The sequence below is a fragment of the Terrapene carolina genome, unplaced genomic scaffold (assembly GCF_002925995.2).
Source record: "Terrapene carolina triunguis isolate 2854851 unplaced genomic scaffold, T_m_triunguis-2.0 Scaffold42, whole genome shotgun sequence".
In the NCBI taxonomy this organism is placed as follows: Eukaryota; Metazoa; Chordata; order Testudines; family Emydidae; genus Terrapene; species Terrapene triunguis.
In genome coordinates, this window is record NW_020664393.1 from 23,756,774 (window position 1) to 23,778,849 (window position 22,076).

The 22,076-nt window shown below is 41.1% G+C and overlaps 1 protein-coding gene across 5 annotated transcripts in view; it reads right to left on the minus strand.

Moving 5' to 3' along the window:
• The window catches only part of DOP1A (DOP1 leucine zipper like protein A), a 101,500-nt gene extending 80,246 nt beyond the window's left edge, over nucleotides 1–21,254 (minus strand). For 4 of the 5 annotated variants that reach the window (XM_026654453.2, XM_026654449.2, XM_026654457.1 and 1 more), the window contains exons 1-3: nucleotides 21,179–21,205; nucleotides 2,401–2,481; nucleotides 1,244–1,435 (exon numbers count right to left, since the gene is read on the minus strand). In XM_026654453.2, coding sequence (XP_026510238.1) covers nucleotides 1,244–1,381 — 138 coding nt within the window. In that variant the 5' untranslated portion in view covers nucleotides 1,382–1,435; nucleotides 2,401–2,481; nucleotides 21,179–21,205. Of the gene's footprint in view, nucleotides 1–1,243; nucleotides 1,436–2,400; nucleotides 2,482–21,178 lie in introns of all 5 variants that reach the window. The other variant, XM_026654451.2, reaches the window with a different exon arrangement.
• Nucleotides 21,255–22,076: the final 822 nt, after the last annotated feature.

Here is a 22,076-nt window from a genome sequence, read left to right on the forward strand (position 1 = left end):
TTTGCTAAAAAGTTTAGAAGTGATGGGATTAAATATAAACAAAGCTACACCAGATTAACAAAAGAGAAAGGGAGTGAAGGATTTTCAGTGTACTCCTGTGAAAAATGTGGTGCTTTCTCTTTCTCACTTATCATAGTAATAGTTTCTACTGAAAATCATTAGAAACATGGACAAAAATTTCTTAACCAGTTTTCTGGTCCCAGATTACCCACAGAGTAAGCAGCAAACTTTACATCTTTTGCCTGTAAGCTTTAAATATATAAATCAGTTGAAAATTACAAAATATTTCATATTCCATACTAAATTATTTCAAGGGATTTAACTTATATGCATTTCCTAATGAAAATTAACTACTAATTGGACTGAACCTTGCTTTCCATTATAAACCCAATTTCTATCTGCATTATCCTACCCTTTGCCTTGGAATTTCATATACCTGATATTAGCCCATGGTAAAACTTGTGATTTTGTAGTTAAAATTTGGAGCAAATTGGAAAAGACTTTTGGAAATATTATGATTCAGAAACTGAACTGGGTTTATCTTAACATTTTCCTAATATTTTTTGGTTCATGAGTGCACCAAAAATGCTTGTACTAGAGACTTCAAATTTGTTTTAATCTGTTGGTTTTGGGAAGGATTATGTCTTTAGCTGTTTTATTTTGAGATGAATTGTTACACAATTGGTTTAATAAACACACACTTTGTAAATTCCTTCCAGACTTGATCAGTATAGCCAAGATGAAAGGGGATGAGTATGTGTGGAAGAATAACAGGCAGAGAACCAATTGGGGCTACTGTGCGGGGTGAGGGACCATCTTGTCTGGTTGGAAGCATGAGAGAGGTCAGCATAAAGGCAAGGATATCTGGGGTAAGGACAGAAAGAGCCCTTCTTAGTGTACTATAGCTTTCTCTTTATAATTAGAGGAATTGTGGAGGTGGTGGGGGAACTACAGGGGTGATCTCAAGAACGAAGAAAGAAGAAACAAACAGGAGTCTGAAAAAATCAAGAAAAAGTGGTGTCCATCATCAAAGAGCTTGTTAGCGGCTCCGAAATTTCTGTTCATTGAGCAATTTAACTTATGTGGAGGTTAATCTGCTACGCTATTTTTCCAACAGTTTAACAATATTTTAGGTTTAAGACTGTTAAAACCTTATCTTTTTATGTTATAGCCAGGAATCAATCCTCAAAGGTTTATTCTCCCATACATCTGCTGCCTCTTCTGAAGTGTGCTATTGTCATACCTTATTTAGCTTTCCAAGTGCTGATATCAAATCTGCCCATTCACTGGAGTATTCAAAGTTCTTCAGTGCTTTGTCAACTGCTGCTACATAGTTTCTATACTTAGAGTCACTCAGTAGCTCCACCTCCTCCGTGTTCATCCTCCCACAGAGTCCCCACTAGATACCAGCTTGCAATTCATGTAAAATCATTAGCTGTAAAAAAAAAGTGAACATTTTTTTCAAAAGTTTCATAATATTAAAATAATTGTAGATACAAAATTTTATGCAAAGAGCTTGTGATCATCATAGCGGCTAGATTCCGTCCCTGTAGAAAGCTTTACAGATATGTGAGAATAAAGTTAGGCTTACTAATTAGGACAATCTGTGTATTGTGTACAAAAATATTATTTTGCACAGATATTAAATGTGTTTCCTGAAAGGAGTTTGTGTTCACCCTGTCATCTTGAATAATCCAGTCATGTTAATTATTCAAAGATTTTCATACAAAAAAAATCCTCAGGTTTATAATTCTAACAGATTGGCTTCATACTCATGCAGCCAGCAGTTCAGAACATGCTATACACCGTAATTTCAAACCAATGAATGCACAGCCATACAGTATGTAATAAAATTATATTTCTGCATTTTGTTTTTAATTTCTGAGCCATCATTGGAACAATTTGCCACCATGCTTTCCATGAAGTAATCCATCTTTCTGACTCACCCCCTGTGCAAATTAAAAAAATGAAGGACATACGTATGCAACACAGTTACATAGTTCTCAGACGTGCCCTTGGGCATTAACATTTACTTATGTCACATTTGGTGTTCCAATTTAATGACATATTTTGTCACGATCTGCATCCATACACCATACTTTTAAAAGGGATTATTGTATACTGTTTTGTATAAAGTAAGTCTATGCACACAGGTACAACTTTAATAGTATTTTATAATCAGAGGTTTTAGCAGCGTGTTGCAGTGGTCTACACTGAACTCGGTGGGATTCTCTGGTTACAACAATGTGGTGACACACCATCACAGGACTTATATTGTGTATCCATATTTTAGTTTTACTTAATCTTCTTTTTTTTTTCCCCCTCCACTGCTCCTTTGGTACCATACACAAACCCGCTGGGAATTACAATTTATACTTGTGTACTTCTACTCTAACATACCTGGCAATTGCAGCTTTTATCACAGTCTTTTCTGTTTGACAGCTCACAAAACACACACAAAGACTTTAGGTTTCTAAATTCCTGCAAATGAGATAAATGTAATTACATAATAGATTTCACATCCAACAAATGCAGTTTTCGGTCTTGGGTAAGAGCAAAGAATGGGAAGGACAATGAGCTGGCTGACGTGTCACTCCATGTTCAATTTAAGGATGAAGTCCAGCAGACAGCAAAAAAACACCTAAATCAAGTGGAAAACTGAAGATGAGGAGTAATAATAAGAGAACTCCATTCACTACCTGGCCTAGCAGATGTGATTGCAACTAAAAAAGCTACTTTGAAAGACAGCTCCTATTAAGCTTCCATTGTGAAGTAATAGAGTGAGTTACTGGGGAGTGTACTACAGTAAAGTAAAGGCCTCTGAAATAAGTGAAAGCAGAAAAGTCAATGTAGAGGTGGAAAGCAATATCCCAAGATCTAAAGATGAAGAAGACAGCAAAGGTGTAGATCCTTGGAAACTGTTACAAGGAAGTCAAAAACATTCTGAAGGAATCAGAAAATGAATGCTTCTTGAATTATACTATCTAATAAATGTCTTCTTATTGTCCAAGATGTGTAACACAAAATGTGGAAAATTTTCTGCCATTCATCAGGCACTTGGCAATCTCAGCAAGAAACCCTATTCTATGGAACCCTACTCCATAAACTTCAATACAGTTACCTGAGGCGCTGTGGGTAGCTGAAGAGAACAAAGCCGTAGGGCAGATAATCTCATATTTTGGGATACATATAGGGAGATCAATCACCATGCTCATCAAGCCAGAAAAACATGAGTAATGAGTCCACCCATTAGCAAGCAATATCACCACCTCTGTCTCAGCCCTTTCAGTAACTGGGGGAAAAGGAGAAAGTTGTACCCTCAAGCTTCCATTATAATACTCAGTGAAGACACAGCTAAACAGGGCATTGGGTTTCAACAGTTGAACCAAGTGAACTTAGCAGATACAGTCAAGATGAGCCAGTCAATTTTGCCCCCCCCCCCTTTTTTTTCTTTTCTTACTTATCCCTAGAAAATAAAACAGGAATGAGAACTAAAGGAAGAAGGAAAGACAAAAAACAGACATATGCTTCTAGATACAAGGAGGCAAACAAACTGGAAGGAAGGGACATAGGACAGATGGGGCCTATATATAAAGGCTGGATTCACGAATCTTTTGCATCCTTGCTGCCTGGTGGAAGGAACAATAATGATGATTGCCCTTTATTTTCTCTGTGGCAGGACAGAAGAGGAAAGTAGAATACAAATGTTTAATGAAGCAAATATGCTCAATGAGAGTGCCAATTGATGCATTCTGGGATTCCCCACTGAAGTTAAGGGCTTGAATTCTATTAAACAACATTTCATAAAAGTAACAATCTTTCCTTTGAATTAAATGCGAAAAAAGATCCATTTTACACAGAGAACAAAGTCCCCAGGGATACAATGACTGTCAATGTTTGAACTCCAAAAATGAAATAAAATATTAACAGCAGTAAAAGAGAAGAAAGAATAAACATACAAAAGCAGCAGGATTTTTCCAGACTTTAGCACTAGCACAGAGGAATGGAGGAAAGAACTGACTCAGTGAATAAATGTTTCTTAGGTTAAAAATATTTCAGCATCTCTTCTTTATCCAGCTACACGTTATGTACAACAAAGCCACTTATATTTTGGTGGGGAGAGAGACTTCCCTTCCAGGCTCCCGTCCCCCAACCCACAAATGTTTGTGTGAAAGAGTGAGAGCCCCAGAATATGGAGTCTTATTTAGAAACAGAAGATCAGGACTATTATATGTTACTTAAAGAACAATGTGTCTGTTTTCCTGGAGACCTTAATCCTGATTTAAATATCAGCCGTTCAGTATATCTTCCTGGCTCTTTTCCCTATACAAATATGACAATTAGTAGCCTGTAATTAAATAATCTACATGTTTAGAAATTGGTCAAGTGCCCACTACTTGACACTAATGAAATGATAGTATTATTTAATTGCTAATATGTGCATTGTTATGTTTCTTCATAATTATGATATATAGATTATATTTTACTTTATCCTATTCAAGAATAGAGCCACTTTCCCTAACCCTCTCCCATTTAGCCTGAGACTCACTTCCCTGCTGTACCTTGTCAATGTGGGGAAAACTTTCACTAATCACTGTATGTGCTATACATGTTCTGTGGATAAAGAAACTACAGTGCTGTAAATCCAGTCCCTTTTACAAGCACTACATTTAATCACAATTATTTTAAAATAAAAAATATGGGGAAAAAATCAATTTAAGTGTCCTTAAGGTTCCATATTTATCCTCCACTGGGATATTTTATTCCAAATTACTACTCTACTAGATTATCAAATATAATCTGTATTAGATAGAGATTATTTCAACCCATCATACATTTGATTAATTGAATTAATGTTGAGTTTTATTTATTTCTTCTGAAAAATTAACAGAATAAAAAATATCTCCAGCTACTAATGACCTAGTAAGTTTTGTTATTATTAAAACATTTACCCAATGTGACTTCTGTACAACTGATTTTGCGAAGTATTACCATTATTATTTGAAGTGTCAATACAGCAAAATGTAGTGTGACAATGTCTTCTGCATCTAGAATGGATTAGATTTCAGTGTACCTTTACCAATATTCCTCCATGCATCTACCCTGAGCATAAATACAAATTCAAGAGAAGGCCTGGTTTAACTATAATGTGATCTGAAAGAATTGTCCCAGCTCTGGGACATTTGATCTGGCATGTTACATAAGAACTGCAAGTTATTACAGTAACAGAAATTAACCACCCCAAGGGAAAGTTTTGCCTTTTTTCATTTCATAGTCTTTTCAATAACAGACCCCAGCTTCCCTGTACCATTTATTTTTAAAATACCCTAATTTATAATAAAAGTAACCACACTCTTGCCATAAACTTGCATACAGTAGTCATGATTAAAGTTTATTGTCTTTTTTGAAAGAAACTTGTATAATTTCAAATAAATCTGTCAACATGTGCAATAGGAGAAAAATATAACATTAAAAATACAGTAACTCCCCACTTAACGTCCTCTCGCTTAATGTTGTTTCGATCTTATGTCCCTGCTCAATTACAGAACATGCTCCATTTAAAGTTGTGCAATGCTTCACTATAATGTCGTTTGGCTGCCTGCTTTGTCCACAGCTGGCAGCCCCCTATCAGCTCCCCTACGCCCCTTCCCCCAGCACCTCCTGCCCGCCAACAGACCCCGCGGATCAGCGCCTTCCCCCTCCTCCCCCTGCCTCCTGCCCGCAGCAATCAGCTGGTTTGCGGCGTTCAGGAGGGAGGGGGGAGGAGCGAGGACTCGGCGCGCAGGCTCCCCCTCCCTCCACTGCCTCCCGAACGCCGCAAACCAGCTGATTGCCACGGGCAGGAGGCAGGGGAGGGAGGCGGGAGTCTACACGCTGAGTCCTCTCTCCTCCCCCCTCCCTCCTGCCCCCTGAACGTCGCAAGCCAGCTGATTGCCGCGGGCAGGAGGGAAGGGGGAGGAGCGAGGATGCACCGCACCTCCCCCCTCCCTCCCCTGCCTCCTGCCCACGGCAATCAGCTGGCTTGTGGTGTTCAGGAGGCAGGGGAGGGAGGGGGGAGCCTGCGTGCCGTGTCCTCGCACCTCCCCCCTCCCTCCCTCCTGAACGCTGCAAGCCAGCTGATTGCTGCGGGCAGGAGGCAGGGGAGGGAGGGGGAGGAGTGAGGATGCGGCGTGCGGAGTGAAGGGGGAGGGAGGGGAAGAAGAGGCGGGTTAAGGGTGGGGGTTTGGTGGAAGGGGTGGCGTGGGCGGGCCCAGGGTTGAGCCCCCCACCCCTGGTGCTTGCAGAGTAGGCGAAGCTGCCGCTGCTGCTGCGCAACGTGCTTCTCCTAGCCTACAGCACCTTCAGCCTCCTTGCCTGCCTCATTGTCTCCAGTGCCAGTGGGCTGTGCCTGTGTGGGGTAAGGTGGGGGCACCTCCCGACTATAGTACTGTACTGTACTGTATGGCAAAAAAAAAATTCCCTGGAACCTAACCCCCCCATTTACATTCATTTTTATGGAGAAATTGGATTCGCTTAACGTTGTTTCACTTAAAGTCGCATTTTTCAGGAACATAACTACAACGTTAAGTGAGGAGTTACTGTAATGTTACAGTCTCACTTTAATGTGTGAGAAATAAGGAATGCATTTGTTCTTCCATTTCTATTTTGTCAGCATGAAGGCCTTGTATCACAATCTCATTTTTAACCTTTTTATTTTTCATTTCTATCATGTACTCTAACAATTATTTTTTCTTTACGTTGATTTACAACTAAACTAAAGATGCAACAAAAATGTTGTCAAGCTGTATAGTTCTAATAATTCAGTACAACATTATTAAAGCTCAATAATAGTATCGTCTCCTAAAATGCAACAATGGAGCAAATATGTCTCATGCAGAACTTCCTTATATTTCTTATTTATATTTCCTTTTCTTATATTCCCTACTTAAGAAAATTAGCCTCCTATAAGTGGTTAATGAAGCCAAAATGTGTGGAGACAGTTAATCTCTTTGAATGTGATACACCAAGTCTTTTAGTTCTCACTATGTTTGTGTTTAATTCACATTATTAATACAGAAATATGACCCCCTCCATACCATGTTTTGTTTTGTTTTGTTCATGGCTTCTAACTTAGAAAGTTCCTTGAATCAAATATATAATTAAATTTGATTGCTCAAACACAAATAACTTAGGAAAAACATCTGGTTTCCCTGTTGCACCATCACAAACGTACAACACTGAACAAATCATTTATTTGCTTGTCTCTTACACTCTTCACTCAGTAACAGAGCCAGCTATCTCTTTGAAGATTTTTCAAATTACTTTGCTGTTATGATCATTTAGACTGAGAGCAATCTGTCTCTTTCTGTAGGTGTAGCATCCTGACAGGATGGGGCACATATGCAGTTTTTTCAGAATTAAGTTTCACCCAGTCTCCCACAGATTCTAGATAAATCTATTCAATTGCTTGTTAAACAAACCCACTTCCACTTCATGGCTGGCAAACTGTCAACAGAAAGAACCCCAAGCACATTATCACTGGGGATTATTAATGCCTCTTAAGGAACGAAAGATGCCAAATAGATCTACAAACCACAGTTTGTGGGTATGTTCAAGTCATCATTGCTTGACGCTAACAGCCTTGACCCTGTCACCAACATCCCATTCTTGAGGAAAGTTATTAACAAAACAGTGACTGGCCAATTCTGGATACCTATAGATTTTTGTCAGTCTGACAAGGAAACCACTTTGGTTGTGGATCTCCTTTTAATATGTTATTTGTCCATGTTATTTATTTAGTGATCATCCCTTAACACAGGGGTCCTCAAACTGGGGGTCGGGACCCCTCAGGGGCTTGCAACGTCATTACAAGGGGGTCACGAGCTGTCAACCTCCACCCCAAACCCCGCTTGCCTCCAGCATTTATAATGGTGTTAAATATATTAAAAGGGTGTTTAATTTATTAGGGGGGTCGCACTCAAGAGGCTTGCGATGTGAAAGGGGTCGCCAGTAAAAAAGTTGGAGACCTTAACACAACTGATTGTTGAGGTGGTATTCACTTTCCTGTGACACCTGGTAAGGGCAGACATGGTTGTTTTAGAAGAACCATGCTGTTTTTCAGAACCACTAATTATCCTCCCCAAAGACCCTCAGACACAGGGCTGCATGGTGTCCCATTGTGATCCAAGAATCCCTTAATGCAGGGGTGGGCAAACTTTTTGGCCCGAGGGCCACATTGGGCTTGCAAAACTGTATGGAGGGCCAAGTAGGGAAGGCCGTGCCTCCCCAAACAACCTGGCCCCCTCTCTCTATCCGCTCCACCCCCTGACTGCCCCCCTCAGAACTCCGACCCATCCAACCCGTCCCCCTCCTTGTCCCCTGACCGCCCCCCCCATGACCCCACGCCTTAACCAACCCCCCCTGCTCCCAGTCCTCTATCCACACCCCGACCCCCTGACAGGCCCCCCAGGACTCCCATCCCCATCCAACCCCTGTTCCCTGTCCCCTGACCACCACCCCCCAACCTCTGCCCCATCCAACTGCCCCCTGCTCCCTGTACCCTAACTGTCCGCCGGGGCCCTCACCCCTTATCCAACCCCCTCACTCCCCATCCCCCTACCATGCCGCTCAGAGCAGCAGGAGCTCGCAGCCGAGGGGCCCGGCCAGAGCCAGCCATGCCGCCCACTGGCGGCATGGCATGGCTGCGGGGGAGGAGGGGACAGCAGGGGAGGGGCCGGGGGCTAGCCTCCCTGGCCGGGAGCTCAGGGGCTGGGCAGGAAGGTCCCGAAGGCCATAGTTTACCCACCTCTGCCTTAATGCCACCTGGTGAGGGGGTTACAGGAATATCTTGATTCTGGTACGTACATCATCAAAGCCAGAATTACACTGCTCATTAATATAATTGTAAAATGTATGTACAAGCACTATGTAAGGAATTATGTTTATATACTGAAAAAATGATTTTGAAGTCTATATCAAGGAAGGTTACAAAACAGGTTTTTCTCCAAACAGGATGTAAGAAATGTACATCTCTCTGTCAAAATGTACATTAAGCATTGTAAGATCAAACAATGGATATCCATTTACATATAAAGTCAGAAGTTAGTAAGAGAAGTGAACAGGGAAGAGTGAAGTCAACAGGGAAGCAGCACACAGGAAAAATAAACCACCAGTAGTTATCCTGCCTGTGTACAAAGACAATAAGATTTGGGGGTATATCTGTGAGGCAAACAAGAAACCCCTGCAACCTATACCTAGGAAGTAAACAGGCAGTGTGCTTATATTTATGAAAATGGGATCTCAGCCAGGTTTGGTTGAAAAGCTGAAGACAACATTGGGTTAGATAAAATTACTTTAGCCAGGAGGCTAAGTTTAGTCTCTAGACAGCATTTTACAATTCTGTTTTATCTCTAACCATTTGTTTCTAATACCCTTACTCACTATCACTTTAATCTTGAATTTTTACTAATAAATGTATCCTGGTTTTCACTATAAATATACCTAAGAGCTTTGATATGAAGCAAGGTGCTGATTCTGGGTTGAATAATACAAACTGGTGTGCATATTGTTCTTTTGGGGACAGGGTATTACTGTCAGTGTTCAGTGGATAAAAGGCTGGGCATGACAGCGGAATGTTTCACCAGGGGTGCACCTATTGTTAACCTGCAAGGCAAAGTAAGTGGTGACAGAGTCCAAAGGAGAGTGCTTGGGTGGCTAACAAGCTGGTGGTGTCAGGGAGCTAATACCCAAGTAAGCTCAAGCAAGATTCCCTCACACTTGAGAGAAGGGGTAACAAGGTGACTCAGTCGTGGGTGCCCTGAGAATCATCAATTTTTATCACTTCTTCTGTTTAATGTGTACGTTAGCTTCCCTAGGAGTGTGAAGGAGTGTACTTCCGCCAGCCAATCTTAAACCAAACTTCGCACCCCTTGATAATCTGTACATTATTCTCTGATAACCAGAAACTTCTACGCTTAAACTCTGTACCATTTTTTTTTATTTATTTAAACATCATCTTAATAAAATTTGTATCTCACTTTAAGGGACAGGCTGGAGCCTATAGCCAGGACAGCCTAGTATGTAATCAACGAGGCCTGCCCAACCTTAGGATGGGCTATTTAAACAGGAATCTGGACAAGGGAGAGGGTTCTCTCTCCCAGCATCCAGGAGACTAGTCTAACCAGACTCAGACACTTTGTTTGATGACTAAGTTTGGAAGCTTTGAACCAGGGTTCTGAGGTGAGAACATTACATACTGTTTGGCCTGGTCCCCACTAAACCCCCACTTCGGACTAAGGTACGCAAATTCAGCTACGTTAATAACGTAGCTGAATTCGAAGTACCTTAGTCCGAACTTACCGCGGGTCCAGACGCGGCAGGGAGGCTCCCCTGTCGATGCCGCATACTCCTCTCGCCGAGCTGGAGTACCGGCGTCGACGGCGAGCACTTCCGGGATCGATCCCAGAACATCGATTGCCTGCCGCCGGACCCTCCGGTAAGTGTAGACGTACCCTTTGTTGTAATTGCTCCTGTCCTGAAACCTTATTAAAGAAGACATGCTATTGTGTTGTTATGTACTGGATTCTCCTTTCCCAGCTCTGCTAACGTGATTTTGGCGATGCCTAATTGGGGAAAATAAGGTGAGGCTCCCCTGCAGTGCCACAACTGGCCACAGGAGGGCATGCAGGAACTTCCCACGCCTTTACAGGGAAATACTGAGGTGATTTTGGCCACAGCCAAAAATGTCAATAAATTGATAATCAGCTCTATGACTTTTCAAGAAAGCCTAGAGTTAATAGTCGCCTCTTTATCAGTGTGTTATCCAATATAGGTAGCTTTCATCCAGGTGTGTATCTTAAGTTTAATCCTTATGTGATGCTAACTGGTAGAAGGAACCAGAGGAGCTAGCCAGAGTTGTGCATTCTCCTTTTATTGAGGGTTTATGACAAAAGTTTGTGAAAGTGTTTTGCAATACCAGTGTTATTAAACTTCTGAATGTGCCTAGATTCTTAGGTATCAGTGGCAACTAAAGTATTTCTTTGTCTTTGGCTGACCAAGAGGTTGGGTTGCTCTCTTTCCTTTCTGATACAGTCCTCACAATAGGTTGCTTCACATCCATGTTCTATTACTGCAATGTGTTTTACTTAGGACTACCCCTGAAGAACATTCTGAAGTTTAGCTAGGGCAGAATCCCATATTTTAAGTGAGAGAGATAAGGTGGACAAAGTAATACTTTTTATTGGACCAACTTGAGAGACACAAACTTTCAAGAGGGATCGCTCTAGATCTGACCTACTAGTTCCCATCCTCAAAAGAAACCTGCACAATACTTTTAAGTTCATAACCTTGCTAGACACTAAAAATCATGGTTTTAATAAAGATACTCTATCTCTGGCCTATTACAACAATCTGTAACTCATTAACCCCATAGACGATGCATGGGGGGCATGTAGGGTCACGTGTTCCGCCAGATTTCTGCTTGGTCTGCTGAGGGAGAACATAAGAACGGCCATACTGGGTCAAACCAAAGATCCATCTATCCCAGTATCCTGTCTTCCAACAGTGGCCAATGCCAGGTGCTTCAGAGGGAATGAATAGAGCAGAAAATCATCAACTGATCCATCTCTGTCACCCATTCCCAGCTTCTGGCAAACAGGCTAAGGACACCATCCCTGTCCATGCTGGCTAATAGCCATTGATGGACCTAGTCTCCATGAATTTATCTAGTTCTTTTTTGAACCCTATTATAGTTTTGGCCTTCACAACAACTTCTGGCAAGGAGTTCCACAGGTTGACTGTGCACTGTGTGAAGAAATACTTCCTTTTGTTTGTTTTAAACCTGCTACCTATTAATTTCATTTGCTGGCCCCTAGTTCTTGTGTTATGAGAAGGAGTAAATAACTTTCTCCACACCAGTCATGATTTTATAGACCTCTATCATATTTCTCTTAGTCGTTTCTTTTCCAAGCTGAAAAGTCCCAGTCTTTTTAATCTCTCCTCATAAGGAAGCTGTTCCATACCCCTAATCATTGTTGTTGCCCTTTTCTGAACCTTTTCCAATTCCAATATATCTTTTTTGAGATGGAGTGATCACATCTGCAAACAGTATTCAAGATGTGGGTGTACCATGGATTTATATAGAGGCAACATGATATTTTCTGTCTTATTATCTATCCCTTTCTTAATGACTCCCAACATTTTGTTAGCTTTTTTGACTGCCACTACACATTGAGTGGATGTTTTCAGAGAACTATCCACAATGACTCCAAGATCTCTTTCTTGAGTGTTAGTAGCTAATTTAGACCCCATTGTTTTATATGTATGGTTGGGATTATGTTTTCCAATGTGCCTTACTTTGCATTTATCAACATTGAATTAATCTGCCATTTTGTTGCCCAATCCCTCAGTTTTGTGAGATCCCCTTTAACTTTTTGCAGTTTGCTTTGGACTTCACTATCTTGAGTAGTTTTGTATCATCTGCAAATTTTGCCACCTCACTGTTTACCCTTTTCCAGATCATTTATGAATATGTTGGACAGTACTGGTCCCAGTTCAGACCCCCGGGGGACACCACTATTTACCTCTCTCCATTCTGAAAACTGACTACTTATTCCTACTTTGTTTCCTATCTTTTAACCAGTTACTGATCCATGAGAGAAATCTTCCCTCTTATCCCATGACAGCTTATTTTGCGTAATAGCCTTTGGTGAGGGACCTTGTCAAAGGCTTTCTGAAAATGTAAGTACACTATGTCCACTGGATGCCCCTGGTCCACATGCTTGTTGACACCCTGTGACATTATCTGATTAGAATATGACGATATGGATCATTGTTGCAACCACTGTTATATATTTGCAGCAAATATTGTACAAAGGTTGTCGAGTGAGGTATCTATGAAAAGGTTATGATTATGCTATCTGTATGCATATATCATTTTAAAAGTTATAAGTATTGGCTCTATACCTGGATTTCAAATGTTTGCTCCTGGGGTAATGCCCACGAAGTAATTAGCCAGCACATCTTGGAGGGTCTATTCAAATTGAGTGGCCCATCAAAAGAACATTTAACTGACAATAGACCATGGGAGACGCCCATCTACACTTAATGGAATTTCCTGCTGAGACTAGGCGAAATGCATGGACATGTGACTTGCCCGTGTAACTCCAAACTCCATCTTGTTGCTGTGATTTTCCACAGTAAAGACAATGGAATGCCCTCCACATAGCAAAAGCTATAAAAGTCCCTAGAAACACCTCCACTTTGTCTTCAATCCTGCTTCTTACCTCTGAAGGAATTTTGCTACAAACTGAAGCTCTGAACAACGACTGAATGACCCATCCAAGCTGTGGATGTACTCCAGAGACCATTCCAAAATAATGAAGACTAAAGGAAATTAGATACATTGTAATATACAAGCTGTAAAAGAATGTCCCTTCCTCCCAACCACCCCTATTTTATAAGGTCCAGAGTCCAGGCAGTAACAGATAAGAGTTCACTGAGGCTAATAACTAACTAACTAAACAATACCTAATTGAGCAGTCTAAGGCAGCTCAGGTGAGGATAAATAGGATAAATATTTCAAATACTTTCAGCAATTAACTTCCCTACTGTACTTCTAGCTTCACAACACATTTTTATGATTAAAATAAAGCAAACTCAGAGATTTAATTATTTTTACATTAAAAAAAAAAAACACACAAAGTACATTTCCCACTGCCTTTGACAAAATAAGTGTCCACAGACTTCTCACTACAAGTGGGAAATCCAGAAGTCTCCAGGAGTCATCTTCTTAAAGAGAAGAAAAAGATTTGTGACACTCAGGTGATATTTAACCTCCCCATCCCCTTTTTTAAAAACAGTTCTGCATAATATTAAAAACTGTATTAAACAGTATTACACACTTTATTAAATAAAAAAATAAAATGAAAACATTAGTCTTCCAATTGAAAACCTGATTCCAGTTCCCCATCTCTAAAATGAGGATAACAATAGTTCCTTTCTCCCACCCTCTGTCTTTTCTACTTAGAGGAAAAGCTCCTCAGGGTCAGTACTGTCTCTTATTGTATGTAATAGTGCTTAGGAAAAAGGGAGCCTGATCTCAGCTGAGGCCTCTAAGCATTACTGTAACAGAAATAATAATTTTAGTATTAAAAATAATCTGACACAGAATCCAAATCATACAATTTTTATCACATTTACCACTTCTAAAAAAATAAATTAGGAAATGAAAAAATGAATAGCTATCTCATAGAACTGGAAGGGACCCTGAAAGGTCATCAATAAAACAAGCTAACTTTGTATCTGTGTTAATGATAACCCAATACTGTCACTTGAACTTTTATCACATTATCACTAAGACTTGAAGACATGCACACTCAAAGAAAGTCCAATAAATGAATAGCATGACCTCTTCTAGGGTTAATTCTTCTTTCACTACACCAATGTTAGAATATTATCTACACTAAAGCGTTTGCTTTAAGGATAGTAATTTTTCCTTGAGTCCAATAGGTTTCCTTTCGACAGCCATCATGTCATATTGAGGAAGGTTATCTGTTGATTAGTTTGTTCTGGTCTGCTCAGGAATTTTAATAGTCATCTTCACTGGATCTGACAACCAGCACTTAAAGATCTTTCATACTTTTTTCCCTGAGAGAGTATTTTCCTTTCTGTCTTTTCTATAGTAACAAATTATTCCTTTGCGAAGTTTACTGTATTTTTTGCCAATGCAGAAATGGCAACATCTATTTTAGATACAAAAAGCCAAATCAACAAATTCTCAAATTTAACATCTCGGATTTTACTCTATGCAAATATCATAAGATGCCTGTTTATTCTTCTGACCTTATTTATAAATTCCCATTTGCTTTTAATAAGGACAATCTACAGCCAAATGGGAAATATTTGCTTGAATCTGTCTTCCTTTTCTACTCCATGCTTTTTTAATTTTTTTTTCTTTTTTCCCCCTCTTGACCATTGTGTATTAATATTTTGTTTGAAACAGATGGCTCCGGAGTATCAATATTCAAACTATGAGATTCAGAATTGGATTTTTTTTCCTTCTCATTGAATAATACATATGAGGAAGAAGAATCAACATATGACCCATCTATTTTGACAGGTTTAGCAGGTCTCTCTTTTTTTCCAAAGTTTCTCTACATGCCAACTCACAGAACTATTATCATCGTTCTTTCTACAATTTAAATTACTAATATTGTTTAATTTTCTTCTTTGACACATATTGCATTTGTAAAGTCATTTTCCACTGTTTCCTTAAATATAATCCTCCACATCCTCCTAATTAAATCTCCAGACTGCTGTCCTAACAATTCCACTGACAAATTCTAATATTAACTATCCCTGTCTCCCTTCCCAAAGTTATCAGTAGTGATCACTTCAACACTTCTGGAAGAACACAGGACCCTCTGTTGCTTTTTACAGATTCAGACTAACACGGCTACCCCTCTGATACTAAACATTACTTACATACCCAGAAATTCCTCAAGCTATGTTAATGCAAATAACACATCACTTGCACTGGTCCTTGGTTGACAGAGCAGCAGCTAACAACTGATCTATACCTTATTCTGTGAAGCTGAAACATTTTGACTTAGGTGTATGGATGGGGATCTTTTTCAACCACCCACTAACATTCTATACTGAACCACTGTTTAACAATCTGATCTTGGAATAAAGTAAGAGCAGATGCTACTCAGAAATGGATCATATAGATACATACATATAGTACTTATTTATTACAGAACAGCTATTCTGTTCCTTAACTCTATTTCCTGGTTTTCAAAGGGTTACGTTTTGCAAATGATGTTCTGAAGAACACGACACGCCACCAGGCAACCGTAACTCTGTATTAACAAAGTTTTGTCAGTGAATTTTCATAATATGCATCTTTGAGTAGATGTGAGATTAACCTTTCATCAAATGGGCCTGATATCTCTTTCCAGATTGAAAAAACATTTTTATCAAACTACTGAACTGGAACAAATTCACTTCACCTTTACCTATTGAATATCTAAATACTGTACCTCAAAGAAGGTGGCAAGGAAACAAAGCTGAAATATTCTCTCCTCCAATTTTACTGTCATTAGGATACTACACCAATATTTTGGGGAAAATTCCAAAAGTTGTACGTGTTTTACTGATTTTGTTTAAGAAAATACAAATATTATCATATCTTAAACCTAGATTATAAAGTCATACTGGGAACCAATACAATGTAAAGATTTTAATCCTCATCACTTTTAGGTTTGCATTCGAAGTAGCCGTATCACTTCTTCCCCATCTAAGTAGCTGGCATTCAGTCATTTTCTCTATATATGCAATTTATGCAAATCATTGGATTCATCACAGAAAAAAAAATCTATGAAGCTTAGTGAGGCAGAAGTCTTTTTTCCACTTGTTTAGGGCAAGTGTATTTGTTCCCCACATTGATTGACACATTTTGCCAGAAGTCATACCTCTTAGCCTTATTTTATCTTAGTAGTTAAAAAACAAAACAAAAGAAAAACCTGTGTGTGTTCTTGGAACCTCCAAACATGTCCATGGACTAACGCCCTTGTCCGACATTCCATGTTATGTATCTTGTTGCGCCAAAATATTACCAACCTATTTACTTTTATTAAGAAATTATATCACATATGACATGTTCCTAAACATTTTTGAGATTATGACTGTTTTGCAGAGCACTTCATTTCATATATCCTATTCATGGTTTATAAAGGGATTATTAATTAGAGTGTAAATCTTTATCTGACCTCTTCTATGACTAGAATTTAGGCAAACAAATATTCCACTTTTTTATCCCCCTTCAAAACTGAATCCAAAAAGAAAGGAGACTAAAACTAACTCAGGTTAAATTCACTACTCTTTTACATGTGATACTATGACCTCAATCCATCAAAGCACTTAAGCACATGCGTAGTCCTATTGACATAATGCGATTACTCATATGCTTAGTCAAGCACTTGCTTAAATGCTTTCATGCATCAGGGACTATACAATTAGTTAGTAAAGACTGCTAAATAGAGCATGTATATTTTCAACATTTGTTCCCTTTCTAAAGGAGCAGAACTTTCTGGCGGGAAATCTATTGAGATCCTTCACAAGTCAATAGACAGTTCTGCCACTTGTTCTAAAATCTCTGTAACAGATAAGCATACTGTGGAGGTCTGGTGGTCATAATATTGAGAGAAAGAATCAACAGTTAAACTGTTTAAAACAGAAAAATTAAAATAGCACTATGGTGGTAGTCAAACTCATTTTTTGAATGGTTCAGTGCTTTATTTGCATTTTTGGTTTTCGGAGATTGGTAATACATTTGATCTAACATCATTTCCTTTTCCTCCCATAAACTTTGAAATGGAGAAAATAAAAAAAAAAAAACTAGAAGAGATTTTTTAGTTGTGTTCATCTGCTAATCTGATAGACAAAAGAAACTCAAAGTCTCCACTTTAATATTAAGCAATTCAATTCTATTGTCACCCTCCATGCTCTACTCCTCACATCTGGTTATTTCTGGGGCTGTCTCTTCTTTACCACCACCACCCCCTTCCTCAAACCTTTTCTGGAATTAGTCTGCATTCTTCCTATGCCCTTTTTGGGTCTTTTCTGGTCACTGCATATCTAAAATCTATGCTGCTCCATTAGAGTGAAATTGGCAGAAGACTACTCAGTGAACAAACTTTCAGTGGCTAGGCAGAAGCAGACCCAAACAAAGTAAGCTTGAGTTAATTTACATAAGGTGTTACTGTGATCATTCATTACAATGTACCATCACAAAATAATTTCTAGCATGACAGGGCAAAGGAAAGAGGTAGGATAGATGCAGTTTTGCATGATATAAACATTCACTGGCATTTCATTTTAACAACGTGTTGAATGCCACCAATAACCACGACAAACAAGGCACCACGTTAGGATTATAAACCTTCCTCCCCACCTCTCATTTCCAGGTTCCCTGAATTCATGGAATGTCAACTCCCATTTACAGTAAAATGAATCAAGCACACACAACCATAAACTCTGATACATCAGAGTTGGCTTAAGTAAAGGAGATACCATTTTAAAGACTGCATATTTTTAAGACTATTAAATATTTTTGTATCTCAACTGGTATATTTTTTTCCTAAGACCTGATCTACTTAAAAATTAGATCAACCTAGCTACACTGCTCAAGGCTGTGAAAAATTTCATGCCGTGACCACTATTGTTAGATCAACCTAACCCCCACTATAGATACAACTAGGTCCATAGAAGAATTCTTCAGTCCAGCTAGCTATTGCCTCTCAGAACAGTGAAATAACTACATCAATGGGGAAAAAAAAAAACTCAGTTCATGTAGGAAGCATCTAGTCTACAGCAGCATAAGGTGCAGCTGTAGCACTGGTACTGTAGATGTAGCTTCAGTTTGCAAAAAAAGGATATTACCTACTGATGTGGATGCAGCAGCAAAATGAGGACAGACACATGGAATTAAGCAGCAGGCTGCAACTTTTATTAAACTTTAACCCATCACCCATACTCTCCTATACCGGGGATTTAATTGGTTCCAGTGTTGAGGTTACAGGGCTCCTTACTGTATAATCCATCACTAGCTCCCGGGTTACAGGGCTCCTTGCCATATAACCCATAACCTGGCGTAGACTCAGCTCTCTCAGAGTCCTAGGACTGCTCCCCTCCCTTGAGGAGGACAGAGGGTGCAGCAGGGTGGGGACCTTGGCCCATGAGAGCCACAAGGTCTCACCCTATCACATGAGCCCAAGGCCCATCACCAAAATCCCAAATCTTTTACTTTCATTTTAATTCACTTAACTGCACTGGAAACCGGTCAAATGTTGCGATGAATAAGCAACTCCACCCCAGTACCTCAATTAGGTACTAAGCACATTCCTACTTAATCCACTGTGGCTTGATGGTGCTGCAAGGAAGGCAAAACAAAATAATCTCCCTGGTCCTCTACTAGTTGGCCCATTGGAGAAAAAAATTTCTTCTACATCCTCTAAACAGGCAAACAGCTAGATCCATAGCATCTGTTAGGCTGGGTTCCCATTCCTAATTCAGGTGAGTGGGGTGAACTGCTCAAACGGAGCTGTAAGAAGCTCCACATGACCCTTTCGTTGAGTTAAATCCAAGGAACTGAGGAACGCTGGCCAATCAGCACCTCTCTCCCCCAGCGGCCATTGGATGCCAGAGACTCCTGGGGGAGGAGCTACTTATTGTCCCATGACAGGAATTTGAAAATATTGCTGTTTAAATGGCTGCCTTCTATCTCATACATTCTTTTGTCTCATTATACATTCAGAATTAGAATGCAAGTATTGCTCTAAGCAGCAATTACCATTGTCAGCGTAAGCCATCATGTTCACATAAAAAGATGGAGAAGTGCAAAGTTTAAGGTTTGTGATAATTAATGAAAGACGACAGAGTGAGTTTGACAAATGTCATGATTACAATAAAGGTAAGGTCCCTCAGATTGTAAACTCTTCACAGCTCTTCTTAAGTATACGTACAGCATGTTTTATTTATTTTTTTATTAATGGAGATATCCTATCTCCAAGAACTGGAAGGGACCTCGAAAGGTCATTGAGTCCAGCCCCCTGCCTTCACTAGCAGGACCAAGTACTGATTTTGCCCCAGATCCTTAAGTGGTCCCCTCAAGGACTGAACTCACAACCCTGCGTTTAACAGGCCAATGCTCAAACCACTGAGCTATCCCTCCCCCCTATGTTTTTGGAATGTTTTAGGCACCACTGCAACATTAATACAAAACAAGTGATATATTACTATACAAATACTGCATCTGAAGAAGTGAGGTTTTTACCCACAAAAGCTTATGCCCATATAAATCTGTTAGTCTTTAAGGTGCCACCAGACTCCTTGTTGTTTTTATACAAATACTGTTTCTTTAAGAACAAAGTTTAAAATTTAAAGTTTATAATAAATGAATTTGGTGTTTTTTGGAGCATCTCCCACTTTAGCATCCAGGTGCAAATCTTAGATTTAAACAGCCTGCAGTAAAAGCACACCCAGCCACAAAACCCTGTACTGCTCCAAACATCATAGGAAAAACTTTGACAACTAATATCCACAAGCATGCAGGTATTTGACCCCAAAAAATGTGCTTTGCACTATGACCTGAAGGTTAATAGATTCCAGCTCTTGCAGCACAAGTGTTTCTCCGTTGGGCATCCTAACCTCAAGACATTCTGCAGGGGCAAAGATAGGGACTAACAGCATAAGTTTAGCTGATCTCAGCAATTGCAGTAGCGCAAAGGGGGCAGGAGAAGAGAGAAAGATAGATAATTCACAAAACGTACATGGCTTTACAAATTAAAAACACTGCCTTGAATTGCACCACCAAGAGAAAAAAATTGAAAAGCAAATCACAGACCACCGGGGAACAGGGAGCCCTTCCACAGATTATTGCATTATTTTTGATTTCTTTCCTTCCCCTTTTTACACACGGGGCGGGGGGGAAGCAGGCAGGGGACGACACCCACGGCAGTAGTGAAGGTTCAGGGGGACCTCCTCAGAGGGGACACACAAGACAGGGGAAGAGCGGTGGAGGGGGCTGGCACGAGAGTTAGGGTGTAGTGTGCAGGGAGGAGGACATGGGGGGGGGTCTCAGGGTATGGCACGGGGGGAAGGCGGGAGGGGAGAAGGTGGAGGAGAAAGGGAGAGGAAACTCAGTGGGACACCCAGGGTGGGTCAGGGTGTGGTGTGGGAGGAGGGGGCACCCGTGGCACTGGCAGAAGGGCACCCAGGTCGGAAGGGGAGGGGGGCACCCAGGTCGGGGAAGGTCAGGGTGTGGAGCGGACGGAGGCGGACACCCAGGGCAGGGGGGTGCAGAGGGGACGGGGAGGAAGGATGAAATACCCAGGGTGTGGAGCCGGGGGAGGGGGACACCCCGAACGGGAGAGGGGTGTCAGGCTGTGGCGCGAGGGGGAGTAGAGGGGCCCCAGCCCCGTGTCCGGAGAGCCCCCCCCGTCTGGCGGGCCGGGCCCGGCCGCGCCGCGCACGTCCCCAGCGCCCTCTCCGCTCGCAGAGGCAGGGCCGGGAGGGATAAAGGGCCGCTGCGGCCTCCAGCTGATCCGCGCCCCCGGCCCGGCACAAGCCGGGGAGAGGGAGGGGGAGCAGCGCGCGGTGCCCGAACCCGGTAACGCGGCCGGGACAGGGGGCTGGTTACCTGGGCGACAAGAGCCGGAAGAGTCCGACAGCGGAAAGCACCGGAGCAGCCACTGACAGCTCCCAGCATGCAGCGCGGCTTCCCGTTTCCTCCTCTCCCCCCATCAGGCTGCCTGCGCCACAGCGCCCCCTGCCGGTCCTGAGGCAGCGCAGGGCTCTGCCCCTGCTGCCTGAAGCGTGGGTGCATGTGTGAGAGAGCGCGTCTCTTCGCAGTGATTCTCAAACTTTTGTATTGGTGACCCGTTTCACACAGCAAGCCTCTGGTGCGACCCCCCCTTATGAATTAAAAACACTTTTTTATATATTTAACACCATTATAAATGCTGGAGGCAAAGCGGTGTTTGGGGTTGAAGCTGACAGCTAGCGACCCGCCCACATAATAACCTCACGACCCCCTGAGGGGTCCAGACCCCCAGTTCGAGAACCCCTGGAGTAGGGGTTGCATGCATTCCGTGTATGCATGACTGTAGGGAAGTGTGTGTATGCACAATGTGTGCCTGTACAAGGGAAGTGTGTGTATGTGTTCTATTGTGTAATGTTAATCAGTTTGTGTGTCCGTGTAGGGGAGGTCTGTTGTCCACGGCTTGTGTGTAAGACAGTGTATGAAAAAATGTCTCTATGTAGGCAAGTGTGTGCATGCATGCAGTGTATGTATTTGTGTGTAGGTGGGTAAGAGACTGTGTGTCTTTGTGTAGGAAGGTGCATGTATTGCCGCATGTGTGTATACCTGTGTAAATAAAATTTGCAGCCTAACTCTTTGACTTTTAATCCTTTTGTTGGCTTGTGCACAGAAAAAATTGATGACATAAAATGTGTGTGTTCATTTCATAACATGTTTTTAAAAGAGAAGAGAACTCTAAAAAAAGTATTGTTTCTTACAAAGTAAATGTCCTTGAGTA